At 37.8% G+C, this 16180-nt stretch overlaps 2 protein-coding genes and 1 long non-coding RNA gene across 8 annotated transcripts; all 3 read left to right on the forward strand.

Moving 5' to 3' along the window:
• Positions 1-181: 181 nt before the first annotated feature.
• On the forward strand, positions 182-3141 carry LOC105952964 (2-oxoglutarate (2OG) and Fe(II)-dependent oxygenase superfamily protein). 4 transcript variants are annotated; one of them, XM_088816269.1, is made up of 3 exons: positions 254-681; positions 764-1705; positions 1795-2224. In XM_088816269.1, the coding sequence occupies exons 1-2, from the start codon at positions 421-423 to the stop codon at positions 1697-1699; spliced, it is 1197 nt and encodes a 398-aa protein (XP_088672395.1). In that variant the 5' UTR covers positions 254-420; the 3' UTR covers positions 1700-1705; positions 1795-2224. The 4 variants fall into 4 exon arrangements, with proteins under 4 accessions (XP_012832032.2, XP_012832025.2, XP_088672395.1 ...); XM_088816270.1 differs by lacking the exon at positions 1795-2224 and adding an exon at positions 2983-3141 and having other exon boundaries at positions 273-681; XM_012976578.2 differs by having other exon boundaries at positions 182-681; positions 770-2573.
• Positions 3142-3571: 430 nt separating this feature from the next.
• Positions 3572-7454, forward strand: FKD1 (FORKED 1). Its single transcript, XM_012976559.2, has 6 exons — positions 3572-4864; positions 4991-5113; positions 6030-6468; positions 6572-6873; positions 6957-7014; positions 7091-7454. Exons 1-6 carry the CDS (start codon positions 4517-4519, stop codon positions 7303-7305), a joined length of 1485 nt encoding a protein of 494 aa, XP_012832013.2. The 5' UTR covers positions 3572-4516; the 3' UTR covers positions 7306-7454.
• A 1722-nt stretch (positions 7455-9176) lies between these two features.
• On the forward strand, positions 9177-12815 carry LOC148770883 (uncharacterized). Of its 3 annotated transcripts, XR_016030680.1 has the most exons (6): positions 9177-9848; positions 10006-10091; positions 10572-10826; positions 11538-12028; positions 12112-12180; positions 12758-12815. It is a non-coding gene; the product is annotated as an uncharacterized LOC148770883 (long non-coding RNA). The 3 variants fall into 3 exon arrangements; XR_016030679.1 differs by lacking the exon at positions 12758-12815 and having other exon boundaries at positions 12112-12344; XR_016030681.1 differs by lacking the exon at positions 12758-12815 and having other exon boundaries at positions 11966-12028; positions 12112-12344.
• The last annotated feature ends 3365 nt before the right edge of the window (positions 12816-16180 follow it).

Consider the following 16180-nt stretch of genomic DNA (forward strand, 5'->3'; position numbering starts at 1 on the left):
GGAATTAGCACCTTCCGAAAAACACCAATTTTTCGCAATTAGAAATTGGAATTTCGTAATTTAGCACGAAAAACGTGTTCCAAAATCGGAAAATTTCCGATTGGAATTGGTGGAATTCAATTTAAAAAAAAAAAAATTAGTTACCCAATGTAAAATACATAACAATGTGGATGTTATAAGTGTAGTTCTTTAAAATAAATTGGAATTTTGGGAAATAATTTTGGAAATTAATATCGAATCGGAAATTGGGATAATCGAAAGTTTCTGAATTTGGAATGAGAAAATGTTGTTCTAAAATGAAGAAATAAAATTCGGATGGATGAATTCGGAAGTTCTATTCCAATTTCCACATTTACCACTGATTTTGTAAATCAATCTGATAAACCTCAAACCTCGGCCTGAAAATTTAATGGTGAGAAGATGGAAAGAGTCCTCGAACTCTACGAACTTCAGTATTCCGATCTCATGAAATTGTGCTCCGACCAAAAACCGGCATCAAACGAAGAAGTTGAACGGCTCAAATTAATTTCAGAATCAATAATGCAAAACCTCGGCCGCGACGGGCCGGGCCTCCTGAGCATCCACGGCGTTCCCGAAGCCCGAGCTCTCCCCGAAACACTCTTCCCTCTGGCCCGAAAACTCGCTCTTTTGAATAACGATCGCCGGAAAAGGATTCTCAAGGTAGAAATCGAGCCTTTACAATTTGTATACAATTTATTCAGAGTAGTATTCTCATTTTTTTCTTTTTTTTTTGGGGAGCAAGTTACAGGATCACAATTTGGGTAGTGACGTGTCACTGAAGAATCTGGACAGAATCGTGTCGTCTTTCGCGATGCAAATGAAGTACGATCAAGAGTTCAGTTATAAACCCAAGGGCGATCAAACGGCCACGGAGTTTTCCGGTGGAGAATTCAAGGATCTAGGGTTCAAATTTCAGCAATTAGGGTTTTTGATGATGGAATTAGGGCTCCGTATCGCCCGAGTCTGCGATGAGTCAATTGGTGGTTGTGAGTTGGAGCAGAGTCTACTGCAATGCGGCACGGCGAAAGGCCGATTGATACACTATCATTCAGTCACGGATATTTCCGCCATTAAAACAGCAGCAAAGCATGCCGGAGGTGGTAAAGTTAATCCGAAGGGGGATATTTCATCGGTCGATGGTGACTCAAATTTGTGGCAGCAGTGGCATTACGATTACGGAATATTCACTATTCTGACGGCTCCGGTTTTTATGTTGTCGGAGCAAGAATGTGAATCGCCAAGTGGACACACGTATCTGCAAGTATTTCACCCTGAGATGAACTGCACACTCATGGTGAAAGCTTCAAAGGGTAGCTTCATTGTTCAGGTCGGAGAATCGGCTGACGTACTATCAAAGGGGAAGCTCCGAGCCACTCTCCATAACGTTGTTCGACCCGCTAAGATGGAACATTTGAGCAGAGAGACTTTTGTCGTGTTCTTACAGCCGGCTTGGACCAAGAGATTCTCACTTTCGGACTACCCCGTTGACCGTTTGACTTTACGGGATCAAGATTCGGAGGAATCGTGTAACGGGGAAGCAAAAGGGTTGAGTCGAAAAATTCACGAGATTGTTCCTCCTCTGTTTTCGCGGTTGAGGGATGGGATGACTTTTGCAGAGTTTTCGAGAGAAACTACAAAGCGATACTACGGTGGTCAAGGTTTGCAGTCAAACAGATAGGATAAGGTAACAATACTATGCTTTCATTCATTTTATTGATCTGTTAATGTTTCCTTTTCTTTCTTAATTGTTGGTTCTAAATCACTTTCTAACAGCAAATTTCAGAACATATCAACAAAACATAGTCACTTTAACAGTTAACTACCCTTTTTTCCATTTTGTCAAATGTAATAACACTTTTTGAAAAGACTAATTGGAAAAGTTGAGATAGTATTCAAGATTCGACATGCATGGCAAGTTTAACAGAGATTCAGGCTGAGACAATGATCATCTCTGCTAAAAGGGGTTCTGATAATTGTGCATGCGGACGGGATAATATTCGGATACACGAGGGACACTGTTTTAGTACTCAAGTTCAATCACCGTACACCATCTCTGTAAAAAAAAAGGTGAAAAGTTAGCTAGGTAAAAGTACTCGCCTCGTTCAAATTTGTAATAATAAAATAAAAAAAAAAAAAAAAAAGAAGAAGAAGAAGGAATCACCTGAGGGATCACTCTTCTTTTTCTAACTTATGGCTTAGGGTTTCATTCTGTCAAAAATTAGTTTTAGGTGATGGAGTTTCTTTGAAGGATAGTGTTCGAAATCGAAATCGAAATCAAAGTTAGAGCAAGTAGAAATAAACCAAGTAAATACTATTTGCTTATATAAATATTAATACTTTTGAATTATGAGGGTTTAAGTTATGATAATGTCAAATGTAGTGCCTCGACGGAGTTAAGGTTTACTCGACCTCTGTGGTTCGATTATAGCATTAGGGCTCGTTCGATACGAAGAATGTATATACTAATATACATATTACATATACAGTCCAATTGTATCTATTACAATTTAAAAGATTAAAGAATTTAGATCTTCCATGTTATTTCAGTCAAATCATTGAATTGAAACATGGTCTTAGATCCGATTGTTTGATTCTATTTGGATCGAGGCCCATCAAGAACCAAAATTATTATTACAACAGGAAAAGCTGTAAAAAAAAAAAAAAAAAGAGAGGACAACGTGATAATCTGGGGCAAAGGGAATAAAGTTGTCTCTCTACAGTAGCCATAAGCTTATATGGTCCACTGCATGAAAAAGCGATTCCTCAAAGTGCTTTAAACAGAGAGAAAAAAAAAAGCTTTGGTGTTGTGCTGAGTATTCAGATGGGAATTGTTCAGACAGATTTAGAGTAACACTTCTGAAAGCACAGAAGAGGGTTTTTTTTTTTTTTTTTTTTGAGAGGAGAGAAGAAGATGATGATTGATGATGATGTATCAGAAATATGATGAAACGCCTTTTACAGGCACGCCTTTGGTTACAGAGAATTGGAGAGATCCAAACAAGGTTGGTCGGGTTGTGATGTAGCCAATACCTAGTACATCATAGGAGACAACCCTTACAACTATTACTGCCTCATTCTTTTGTCTTCTTCTCTTGACACTATTCTTCTATGTTTATGTCTTTGATTTTCTCCTTGTGTGTGTGTGTTCTTTCATGTTATTTCATACCACATTATTAGTAGCTCTAAAGGGTTTGAATTGTGGGTAAATTACAGCCACCTTCGAGATAAAGTCAAATTACGAAAATACCCTTCATGTCACCTTCTCAACTATGAATTTTTTTATACGTTCACCCTTGTAGCGTCAGATTTAGTGAAATATTCTAGATTATGTGGAATATTCTCCGGTTTGTACCCGTTTTACCCTATTCGAGTTCCACATTTTGGAATAGAATGATCATAAGATGTGTCTATTTGATTGGATTGTGGTGCAACAGAAACTTCATTCTTGCACAAACGAGTACATTCTAGAGAATATTCCACATTATTTAGAAGATTCTGTTGAATTTAACCCCATAAAAGTGGACGTGTAAGAAGATTCATAATTGGGGCCTGGATGTAATTACACATATACGAGGGAGTTTTTTGCTCGTAATTTGACCTTAGCTATGAGGTAGCGATAGTTTACCCTATACTTTATATTATAGATGAATAAAGAAAATGAAGTTCCTAATTTCAATTCTAAAACAAAACTTGTCATTATAATAATGTAATAAAATAATTGAAATGAGTTTTTTCCTTTAAAAAAAGTCTTTTTTTAAGAGATCCATCAATAATTGTGACCATATATTCTTAGCAAAGTTTTAGCCTTGTTATATCACAATAATTTGCATATTTTGATAACCAATCAAAATTATTAACGAAATTCAAAGTCACAAAATTCTCAAAGTAGTGCAGAAAAAGTAGTGATGACAAGAAAGAAAAGGATGTGAAGTAGATCAAATGTGGTTGATTGGCATCCCAATCCCAATGGTATAGCAAAAGTGAACAAGAAATCAAAACAATACTCTTTTTCCTCGATAAACCAAAATCCAAAAAGATAAAGAGCCACTAATAATAAAAAGAAAGAAGAAAATCGTACACTTCTCTCTTCTCTCAATTGCTACAGTTCATGCAGTTGCATATACTCCTTGTACCCTACCCAAAATCATCTCCCTTTTCTCAACGTACAACATTTTAAAGCTGTAACTGTAGGAACTGCAGGAAACCCAACTGCACCCGATCCGTTAAAAAGGAAATGTTAAAGTTTAAAGGGGGAGGCCCCATTGACCGCAGCACCAAAAATCCCTGAAATTTATTTGACCAATTTGGCCCGGTTCAGTGGGCCCGGTTCATTCCCTAGGCTCTGAGCCTATTCGAATTCCCCCTATAACTCTATAAAAATCTGCGCACCCACACACACACACACTAATACTCATGCAAAAGTTATTGCTCTTGTAGTTGTTCACACTCAAACACACACACACACACACACACCAAACTTTTCATCATTAACAATATGTACAACATCAACACTAGCAAAATGGACTCTCTGTGGGCGGAGAAGGGCGGCGCCGGCGACATTCAGCTGCCGGAGAGCCCAAGAGGTCCGATGGAGTTTCTGTCGAGGTCTTGGAGCGCCTCCGCCCTTCAAGTATCCAAAGCGTTGGCACCTGCTAACCCGCCATTAACGCAGCCGCTTCCCAAAGCTGCTAGTGCCGCCGCCGCAATAATACCTGAGAACACCGCCGGAGAAGAAGGAGGAGGAGGAGAGGAGGATGAGTCCGCCAAGCTTTCTGGGAACACGTTTTCGTTTGCTTCTTCCGCCACGTGTCAGCTAATCCTGGAGCGCATCATGTCTCAGTCTGTAAGTTTCAAAAAAAAAAAATCAATGGAATTTTTTTTTTCTCTACTGTTTCTTTCCTGCTTTTCTCTACTTGTGTTCATAAGAAGCGTGTTTTTGTTGTTAAAAATGGGAAACAATACAATGCAGGAAATATCACCACTAACATCAGGAAGGCTTTCACATAGCAGCGGCCCTCTGAATGGGTGTCTAACCGAAGAAACTGAAAGCCCACCAATCTCCCCTTCTGATGAGTACGAGGATGTTGTTAAGGTAATTTCATTTCATTACCATAATCTTCCTTTTTTCTTTTTATTTAAAAAAAAAATCAAGAATGTTGGAAGATTATTAATTACCGATCATTATTAGTCAATGATTATGGGGTGGGATTATGTTAATTAGAAGAAGAAGACGTAAAAGGCCGTAATTAGGATTAATTAGACACAAAGACAGCCATTATTTCAAATAATTTAGCAGATAAAGTGAGAGTTAACAAAGAATGCTTTTTTAACTTTTAGTTTCTTTATTACAACAAAACACTTTAGCCGTCTGATACACTCTCTTTTTGGACTTTCCTTAAAGCTCCCTAATACTTTGCCATTCACATGCAAATCTATGACTTTATTAATTACCAGTACCACCATACCCACTGTAAAAATTTGATCTTTAACAACAGTAATATTAATTGATAAAGATAAAGTTGTTGGGATTACTTGGGAGCAACATGAAAACCTGGTTTTTGCTTCTTTTTTTTTTTTTTTTTTTTTTTTATAATTTGAGTAAAGTAGTCTCTTAGATTTTCAAGAAACAGCTGGTTGAGTGCATAAATAAATGGTCCAAATTGAATTTGAAGTAGTTGTCTGAATTAAGAAGCTATTGACACAGATTGGCCAGACTTTGGTTTTACCTCTTTCATGTTAACTGACTTTCTCACTTACCCTTTGGATTCTTGTTTAACCATTTTCATCTTACTTCCCATATTCTCTCTCTCTAAACATTTATTACACCAAACACCATTTTTTCACTGTACCCTAGTTCTTGAAATGTGTTCTCTCTAGCTAGCAGTATATGGACCCATGCCCCTCTGTAACTATGACAAGTTACTTTTTACCATAATCAATACTTTTAATCCATGTTTATTCAAGATTAATTGCCATTAACTAAATAAGACTGCCAAAAAATATTCCAGTACCTACGTGCAAACAACACTCTACAACCCTTATTCACCGGCACCCCTCGAGCCGGCTACAATGGCGGCGCAGGCGGTGCCGCCACGCCTGGCGGCAAGACGGTGGGGAGGTGGTTGAAGGAGCGCCGTGAGAAGAAAAAGGAAGAAACCCGATCGCAAAATGCCCAGCTCCACGCTGCAGTTTCTGTTGCCGGAGTTGCTGCAGCCATCGCCGCCATAGCTGCCGCCACTGCCGCCGCTTCCTCAAAGGGAAAAGACGAGCAGATGGCGAAGACCAACATGGCGGTGGCTTCTGCAGCCACTCTGGTGGCCGCACAGTGCGTGGAGGCGGCAGAGACGATGGGTGCCGACCGCGACCACCTCATGTCCGCCATTAGCTCCGCCGTCAGTGTCCGGTCCCACGACGATATATCCACTCTCACAGCCGCTGCCGCCACAGGTGAAATAAAAAAAAACAATAATTTTTTTAGTTCTTCGTATTCCTAAAAGGTAAATTAGCTTATCCGATTAGCCCGTTTTTGTCGTTTTCTTGAATACTGAAGCTTTGCGTGGAGTGGCGACATTGAAGGCGAGAGCGTTAAAAGAAGTGTGGAATGTGGCAGCAGCTATTCCAATTGAAAAAGGAACTAATTTAGGCACCGGAAATAAAAACAACAGCAGCAACAACAATAACGGAAGCAACAATAGTTCCGGAAGCTTCTGTGAGGAACTTGTTCCGGAAGAGAACTTTCTAGCAGCTTGTAATCAAGAGATGCTTGCTCGAGGCACCGAGCTTCTCAAAAGAACTCGCACCGGCGATCTTCACTGGAAAATAGTCTCTGTTTACATTCATCGAAGTGGAAACGTAAGTTTTTCTTCAACCACAGGAAATTCATTTCTCTGTTTTCTGTTTATCAAGAATAATCGTGTCGATTTTTTTTTTTGCAGGTGATGTTAAAAATGAAAAGCAAATACGTGGGAAATACCATCACCAAGAAGAAGAAAAGTAAGAGTTTCTGCTCTCGAATTTTATCCTGAATTGACGATCACAGTAATTTTTTTATTTTTTTCGGAAATTGCAGATGTGGTTTTAGATGTATGCAAGAACATGCCAGCATGGCCGGGGAGACATTTGTTCGAGGATGGGGAGCAGAGAAGATATTTCGGGCTTAAGACGACAGCCCGCGGAGTAGTTGAGTTCGAGTGCAAGAATGCAAGAGAATACGAAATGTGGACGCAGGGTGTTTCGAGGCTTCTTTCCGTTGTAGCCGAAAGGAAGAAAAAGCATTACAAATAATACGAAAAAAAAAATGTAGATTGTTGTTTAATCTTTTTCAAGGCTGAGTTTGTGAGATTATTACATTTCCATGTGTTAGAACTTGATGATGCAACAACTATTAGATCAAATGCCATGTTCCAGAAATGTAGCCATTGCATGTTCATTTATAATATGTTTAAAAATATATTAATATAAAAACTTATATTATAAAACTTATATTATAAAATTAAATAAGTCAATGGTAATAAAAAATAAAAAATAAAGAATTCTGAATAATAAGTTTATCCGGTAATAAAAAAGATACATCTACGAATTTAAATATAATTATTTGTGAATATATGTGTAAAATTATATTAATGATGCAATTTTATATATGTGGAAATATCATATGAGTGTGCAAATCTAATATAGGAATAAATTTAACTACATATCAAAGTAAAAGTGACGACCAAGCAATTGCATAATACACTTAATTAATTTAGTGTCAATAACGAAAAAATTCATTTTGTTTGGGTAATTACAGGAACCCCTCATTTAAATATTTTTACATAAGATTTATGTAATTCGGTTATTTTACCTAACCAAATCATACATTCAGTTTGGTAAATAGTAGTGAAATGTTGGCGTACCAAAATTTCGGTTCAGTTTTACCGATTTAACATTCCTAAATTTATTTAAGAAGGGGTTTCTTCGGAAGATAATACATAGTTGAGGGGGTGGCTGTAACTATCAAAACATGAGGAGGGTTTTTTGTAATTTACTATAGATCGGGGGATTGGCCCTAATTTACCCAAAATTTTATTTTGGTACATAAATTTGAGTTGCACAGGGATTTGGAAAGGGGCGACATAAGGGGATGTTTGGTTATGTTTCCAATGGGAATTTTTAGTTTTCAAAATTTCTGATGGAAAAAGTAGTTATTGATTTTTGTGTAGAAAATGAGAATGTGTTTGGATGAAGGGGTATTTTTAGTTTTATGTAGGTGTAGAAATGAGAATATGTTTGGTTGTGGTGAATTTTTTATACAAAAGTACGTGCAAAAGTAGAATATAATGATTGAGATGATGATAGTGATTATTATTATTATTATTATTATTTTTAGTAGTAGTCGAAGTAGATTTTGGGAGGAAAGAGAGTAGATATAAGGACAGAGAAATGAGAGGAGAGAGAGTGTGAATATTAATAAGGAGAGATAAATGAGTTGATGGAATAAAATATATAGGTTAGTAGTAGGTTTTAGTAGGTTTGAAAATTGAAAAAAATATGAATAGTGTATTTTCAATAGAAATTTAATAAGAAAAAATGGGATTTCATTACTTGTAAACAATACCTTTTTTTTTTTAATAAAGCAGTACATAATTAGTGTAAAAGAAGTACGTAAAATTGAAAATAAACCCTTCGAGATTGTGCCAGTATGTATGTAACTGAGTGGTTAAAGAACTCACTTCTTTCAGAATTGGAGCAGGTATGTAGCATATGTATTGGCCATCGGGAATCGGGATGCCTTTCACACCGTTGTTCACCAAACTCTGACTCAGAATAGCGTAGAAAGGTAATTTCATTACTTGTAAACAATACCTTCAGCTTATGCTTCCAAAGGTTAAATTCTCCAATAGTAACAAACTTTACCAATTTAAACGGGGAACCAAAGAATAGAAGAGAAAGATAGCACAACAAAATTCAATCCTGAATAGCACAACAAAAGCATTTTAAGGACCCTCGAATATTTTTTTATCTACGTTCAAATGTATGTTTACAAATAGATTACCTTCAAAAATCATTTGTAAATGGTAAACTCAGCAAAGCCATATCTCGGAAGGCACTCTCTGATATATATGCGGTTGCTGACAAGGGTGGGTTGAAGTGAAGGTTGAAGCATGAGATTGATGGAGACTAGGTTAGGACTCGACTTTTTAATTTTGAGTTTTCCCGTCGGCGATCGCAAGCATAAATTTTTCAAGCTGCTGATCCACGAGATCTGAAGCCAGCTTTGATTTTCTTTTCGGCATATTTGATTTTGAGTTTGTGAAAATCCATGGCGAAGGTTCTCAAACATAGATCCGCAACAAAATAATTGCAAGTGAAGTTGGCAATGCTTTCATACGCATATTTTCTCATATATATATGTGTTACTTGTGTTGTTGTACCTGAACGGACTATGTAGCTATTTATTTTCTGTGAATGTGATGTGATGGAATTTTTAATGGACTGACATAAGAATTCAGATTGATGTTTACCCTTCTTCTTTTATTTTTTTATTTTTTAAATATGCATAGCTTGGAAGGGGAGAATGATACTTTTGTCTCTGTGTTATTGTATATCCGAGTATTGTTGAACTTAACATTTAAGAGTATGTTAATATTTGAAGTGTATGAGCTTTTTTACAAACTGTTGATGGGACATAATCAAACATACGACCTTCATGTGGAGTTTGGCGTTGAGAATCATGGGGAAGAAGGCTGTGGTGATTGGATGGAGCAGGATAAGTTTTGGCGTGTTCGTTACATGGTTGCCAATCTGTTGTATGAGCTTTGCAATGCCGTGGGATCTGAACCAACTAGGTAGTTGTTTATGTTACCTGTGATGGTAGTTCAGTTTTTAATTGACATAAGAATTCAGATTGATGTTTACCTTTTTTTTTTTACTCGGAGTAAGTTGTTTTTATGCTAAAATATATCACTTACTACTTGATTATCTAATGTTGGAAATACTTCCCAGGGGCTGTACTCAAGTGGATATGGCGAAACACAGATATCTCAGTGGCTATCTGCGCTAAAGTTTAGAGATGTTCGATGGCATTTAAGGCAAGTGTTACTTGAACATGAAATGTGCATTGTTGCTCAACATTTTTTTACTAATAAACATACATTAATTACGGTCGGAAGTGAAAGGACAAGGTTGCCTGCATTGAAATTCGTGGAATCAGTTCTGCTACTTTATACTACTTATCAAATTTCTGAAGTAAATGTGTTTTGTTATTATGTTTGGGATTATATATCTTTGAAAAGTAGGCCCTGGAGTATTACACGGATGAAGCTTACGTGCATAACCACATATATATGATATGTACATCAATCACATATTTGATCAGCTGAGATTCCCATCTTAAAAGTCACATAGTTACCTGGTAATTATCGTGCTAATTAAAAGTTATGTGCTCTCTCAATCACATCTGCACAAGCATCAAGTCTCTCTCTCTCTCTCTCTCTCTCTAGAGTGTGTGTGTGTATCTCTTCTTCTATAGTGCTTTTCGTTGATGAGAAAATGTTGTTTACAATTGGCAGACGACAATAACAGGGCAAGTTACTCCTATTCGAAATCCTCAGCAGCAAAGTACAACTTTGAGTTCTCCGACAGATGAAAGCAGTAAGAGCAAGAAGACGAAGTTATTGGAAGGTTTACATGTCTCTCATTAGTTTACATTTCTATTGCTTTAGTCTTTTGGAAGTTGCAAGGAAGAGGCCGGCTTTTTATGTTCGTTATTTCCAGTTTTACTTGGCTTGGATCCGTCAAGTTCTGCTAGCCCTGGTGCTACATCGGTATATTGTTTTCTATCATTTACATTTCAAACTTCACTTTCCTGAGACCATGTGTGTTTTTCTTTTTTGAGATGCTGAGACCATGTGCTTTGTCCGCAACTATTTTGGCTTCTGTGATATGCTTTCACAGCTTCACGATTACTGCTTTGCTTTTTCGTTCCTGCTAGTTTTAATCATCGGTTTGCTGTTTAAACTATAAGTCAATATCTGTTTCTCAAAATAAAAGGTCAAATCAATGTGTCAATTTAGTTTAGCAAAACTTGTGAGTACATATAATTTTTGTACATTTAGCACCTTTTGTTTTTCTGGGAAAAAGAAAAGAAAAACTGGAAACACATAAATGAACTCAGGCATCACTTATATGTGTGAAATTTTATTTACCATTCATGTACTGATATTTAATTTGATAAACTGATTACAAAATTAAATGACCAATGTTTCAGGACGTAATTTCAGGATCTCATTATGTTTCAGAACGTAGTTTCATAACCTTAACATGATATGGTGATTTTACCATTAAAATTAGATTTGGTTTTTCGTTCGCTATTCGGATTCTAGGCCATTATAAATGTACAAACGGCGGTCTTATCCTTTTCTTTCCAACTAGTAGCTAGTACACCTCTTAGATTCACTTTGTTTGGACTTTGGAGGGCGAAATGTAAAGATATCTGAATTTTGCACTATAGTTTATGTGGATGTGTAACTTTGCAGCGGCGGGATCGTCGATATTAAAGTTGGACGACCAACTGAACATGCTGCCTTAGAAGTATCTGAGAACACTGGGAGAGCAGAGTGGACAGGTGATTCACATGTGGCTCAAGTTCATGAGCTACTATCTTTCAGTTGACTATGTTGAATGACATCCATTTAAGCAAATAACGTTTGCAAATGACTCCACAAAATCTTCTTACAGGATAAAAAAACCTTCTATAGTAATGTTGGTAGGAAAAGAAATGTATCGCCAGATGCATCAGAGTTTACTAAAGATGACATGTGAATAAAGCGTGCAAGATCAACTTCTGACAACTCAGGGAATCGTAAAAGAAATTAGTGAGGGGCAGGACCTCACTAACACCCTCTAGATCAGATGAAGATAGTGGACCTGTGCAGCCGCTTTTCGCAATTTTGATGCATATAAGGATGCTGCTGTTTCTGAAGGGCCTCAATTCCGCTTTCCTATTCTTGCCCATTCAGGAATGGAGGTACACACCCTGACGTATGCGAGCCAAAATATTTTTTGTGATGTTTGACTAAGTGTCTATTATGATGTGTTTATTTGATGCAGTTTCCTTCGAACCTAGATCCATGGAAGTTACTGAAAGCACATACATTGTCGGACTATGTTAATCATGAGGTATATAAATAATCCCTTTTTTCTCTATATTGAGTGTACGGTAATTTATATTTTACCGTCCATCTGTCCTCATTTATCTCTGAAACTAAACTTGTTGACGAGATAACCCATAAACTTGTGTGACTTTGTAATATCTTTCGTGGAGGGACTGACAGTTTTTCTAATTTAAATTATTTCCCCTGCATCACATGCTCGTTTTTGTTATCTTATTTGTATTAGTAAATATAAATATGAATATGCTGAGTAAGGTAGATATGCTTCTATTACTGTATCTTGGGATAAGTTTTATCTTAAAATGTGAGTATGACTGCCTGCTAGCTGAGTTGGACAAACATTCTGGCATGAATGGGTGGGGTTGCAGCTAATTTTTATTGTATCCCTGATTGTAGTTGTAATTTGGGATCATAGGGGTGAGTTATTTATTTTTTATACAAATCCAGATATTGCAGTTTAACTTGGATCAAAATGTAGTAATTATCATATCGATTTCAAAAAATAAAAACCAGCCCATAAAAATAGCTCTCATGTCTCTCACATGTCCATTTAAACAATTCTCCTCGGCCATATCCTTGATCAGAAAGCAAAACGCCGCAGCAGCAATATCTACGCGCTCATCGATCAACAAGTAAGCACGATCCCTTATCACAGACTTCAGCAAACAGGCTGCCTCATACAACTTCGCCGCCGGTAAGCAGTACAATTCCAACTCTACCGGAAACGGCGTCAAGTATCGACCTATCATCTCTAAACACGTCATCGGAGCTTAATCTGAGGACGATATTCGGCACTTTGATCTCGGGACGCTTGTAACCGCCGGGAAACAGACTTCGCGGCAGATTATGGTTTGAACAATGAAAAATCACCAGTGGTGCAGCTCTTTGGATGACATCAATTAGCTTCAACCAAAATCGATCTACTCACCTGTTCAAGTCATCCTCGCTCAATTTGTTCAGTTCATCAACTGAAACCAGTAAACCACAAACACCGGATCTAAAAGTAAATCGAATTAGCGGGAATCGCAAATGGCAGGGCTAGGGTTTGTAAAGCACCGATGGATTTTTATTTATTTAACTGAAAAAACATTACAATTTCATGGGAATTGAAAAATCACACGGTACAACTCTGCGTAAAAATTAGAAACAAACTACAGAAATTATCATAAAACTAGATAAAATATTCAATTATAGAATCTCCCCCAATTTTGCGCGTTTTGCAGCCTCTTTCATCGCAGCGACATCTTCCACTAAAGGACCGAACACAATTTTACCGGTGAAAGGTCTTCACGGCCTCTTTCATCGCAGCGACATCTTCCACTGAAGGACTGAACACAATTTTACCAGTGAAAGGTCTTCCACCACGGCTTCACCACGGCTTCGAGTTCCTTCAAGGAATCCACATAAATCTTCTTATTCCTCAGAGCATTTTCAAATACACCACGGCACGGATCCACATAAATCTTCTTATTCCTCAGAGCATTTTCAAATACACCACGGGCTTCGAGTTCCTTCAAGGAATCCACATAAATCTTCTTATTCCTCAGAGCATTTTCAAATACACCACGGCACGGCTTCGAGTTCTTTCAAGGAATCCACATAAATCTTCTTATTCCTCAGAGCATTTTCAAATACACCACGGGCTTCGAGTTCCTTCAAGGAATCCACATAAATCTTCTTATTCCTCAGAGCATTTGCCAAACTACGAGAATTCTGAATTGTTTTGTCGCCGGGAGGGGATGGCTTGCCGTCAGCCGTCAACCGCATGAACTCCTCAGAGCATTTTCAAATACACCACGGGCTTCGAGTTCCTTCAAGGAATCCACATAAATCTTCTTATTCCTCAGAGCATTTGCCAAACTACGAGAATTCTGAATTGTTTTGTCGCCGGGAGGGGATGGCTTGCCGTCAGCCGTCAACCGCATGAACTCATACAGATTTCTTTTGACGATCTCCTTCTCGTTTAAATAGGCTAACCTCTTGCTGTTTTTACCCATGGCGTGGCTTGCCGTCAGCCGTCAACCGGATGAACTCGTACAGATTTCTTTTGACGATCTCCTTCTCGTTTAAATGGGCTAACCTCTTGCTGTTTTTACCGTGAGATTTATCAGTGCTGCGTGTTATGAACAGAGGGAAATGAAATGTGAGATTTATCAGTGCTGCGTGTTATGAACAGAGGGAAATGAAATGTGAGATTTATCAGTGTTGCGTGTTATGAACAGAGGGAAATGCGTGTTATGAACAGAGGGAAATGAAATTTGAGAGAGGAGGGTATTTATCAGTCAGCCGTCAACCGCATGAACTCATACAGATTTCTCTTGACGATCTTCTTCTCGTTTAAATAGGCTAACCAACCGCATGAACTCGTACAGATTTCTCTTGACGATCTCCTTCTCGTTTAAATAGGCTAACCTCTTGTTGTTTTTACCCATGACGTGAGATTTATCTTCGTGTTATGAACAGAGGGAAATGAAATGTGAGATTTATCAGTGCTAGATTTATCTTCGTGTTATGAACAGAGGGAAATGAAATGTGAGATTTATCAGTGCTGCGTGTTATGATCAGAGGGAAATGCGTGTTATGAACAGAGGGAAATGAAATTTGAGAGAGGAGGGTATTTATCAGTCGGCCGTCAACCGCATGAACTCATACAGATTTCTCTTGACGATCTCCTTCTCGTTTAAATAGGCTAACCAACCACATGAACTCGTACAGATTTCTCTTGACGATCTCCTTCTCGTTTAAATAGGCTAACCTCTTGTTGTTTTTACCCATAACGTGAGATTTATCTTCGTGTTATGAACAGAGGGAAATGAAATGTGAGATTTATCAGTGCTAGATTTATCTTCGTGTTATGAACAGAGGGAAATGAAATGTGAGATTTATCAGTGCTGCGTGTTATGAACAGAGGGAAATGCGTGTTATGAACAGAGGGAAATGAAATTTGAGAGAGGAGGGTATTTATCAGTCAGTACAGATTTCTCTTGACGATCTCCTTCTCGTTTAAATAGGCTAACCTCTTGTTGTTTTTACCCATGACGTGAGATTTATCTTCGTGTTATGAACAGAGGGAAATGAAATGTGAGATTTATCAGTGCTAGATTTATCTTCGTGTTATGAACAGAGGGAAATGAAATGTGAGATTTATCAGTGCTGCGTGTTATGAACAGAGGGAAATGCGTGTTATGAACAGGGGGAAATGAAATTTGAGAGAGGAGGGTATTTATCAGTCAGCCGTCAACCGCATGAACTCATACAGATTTCTCTTGACGATCTCCTTCTCGTTTAAATAGGCTAACCAACCGCATGAAGTCGTACAGATTTCTCTTGACGATCTCATTCTCGTTTAAATAGGCTAACCTCTTGTTGTTTTTACCCATAACGTGAGATTTATCTTCGTGTTATGAACAGAGGGAAATGAAATGTGAGATTTATCAGTGCTAGATTTATCTTCGTGTTATGAACAGAGGGAAATGAAATGTGAGATTTCTCGTTTAAATAGGCTAACCAACCGCATGAACTCGTACAGATTTCTCTTGACGATCTCCTTCTCGTTTAAATAGGCTAACCTCTTGTTGTTTTTACCCATGACGTGAGATTTATCTTCGTGTTTTGAACAGAGGGAAATGAAATGTGAGATTTATCAGTGCTAGATTTATCTTCGTGTTATGAACAAAGGGAAATGAAATGTGAGATTTATCAGTGCTGCGTGTTATGATCAGAGGGAAATGCGTGTTATGAACAGAGGGAAATGAAATTTGAGAGAGGAGGGTATTTATCAGTGTTGCGTGTTATTTGGGTAGCTTTTAATTGGATCCAATTTTTTTTCCTTCTTTAGTATTTAGTATCTTGTCACGACCCACCAGGTTGGCCCAACCCTTTGGCAGTTTTCCTTGGTTGGGAGGTTAAGAAGCCCAAGACATAGCCCAAATAGGGTTAGACCCAAGTAGGTCCAAATGTATAGACATATGTAGAGATTTTTGGAGGATTCTAGAAAGCTTTCTAGA

This window comes from Erythranthe guttata, chromosome 4, assembly GCF_056151865.1.
Source record: "Erythranthe guttata isolate IM_541 chromosome 4, IM_541, whole genome shotgun sequence".
NCBI classification, from domain to species: Eukaryota; Viridiplantae; Streptophyta; class Magnoliopsida; order Lamiales; family Phrymaceae; genus Erythranthe; species Erythranthe guttata.

Coding starts and splice junctions, on each gene's coding strand:
- FKD1 (XM_012976559.2), top strand. CDS start 4,517: ATGTACAACATCAACACTAGCAAAATGGACTCTCTGTGGGCGGAGAAG. Junction 4,865..4,990: donor AGCGCATCATGTCTCAGTCT/GTAAGTTTCAAA, acceptor AATACAATGCAG/GAAATATCACCACTAACATC. Junction 5,114..6,029: donor AGTACGAGGATGTTGTTAAG/GTAATTTCATTT, acceptor AAAATATTCCAG/TACCTACGTGCAAACAACAC.
- LOC105952964 (XM_012976571.2), top strand. CDS start 421: ATGGAAAGAGTCCTCGAACTCTACGAACTTCAGTATTCCGATCTCATG. Junction 682..763: donor GCCGGAAAAGGATTCTCAAG/GTAGAAATCGAG, acceptor TTGGGGAGCAAG/TTACAGGATCACAATTTGGG.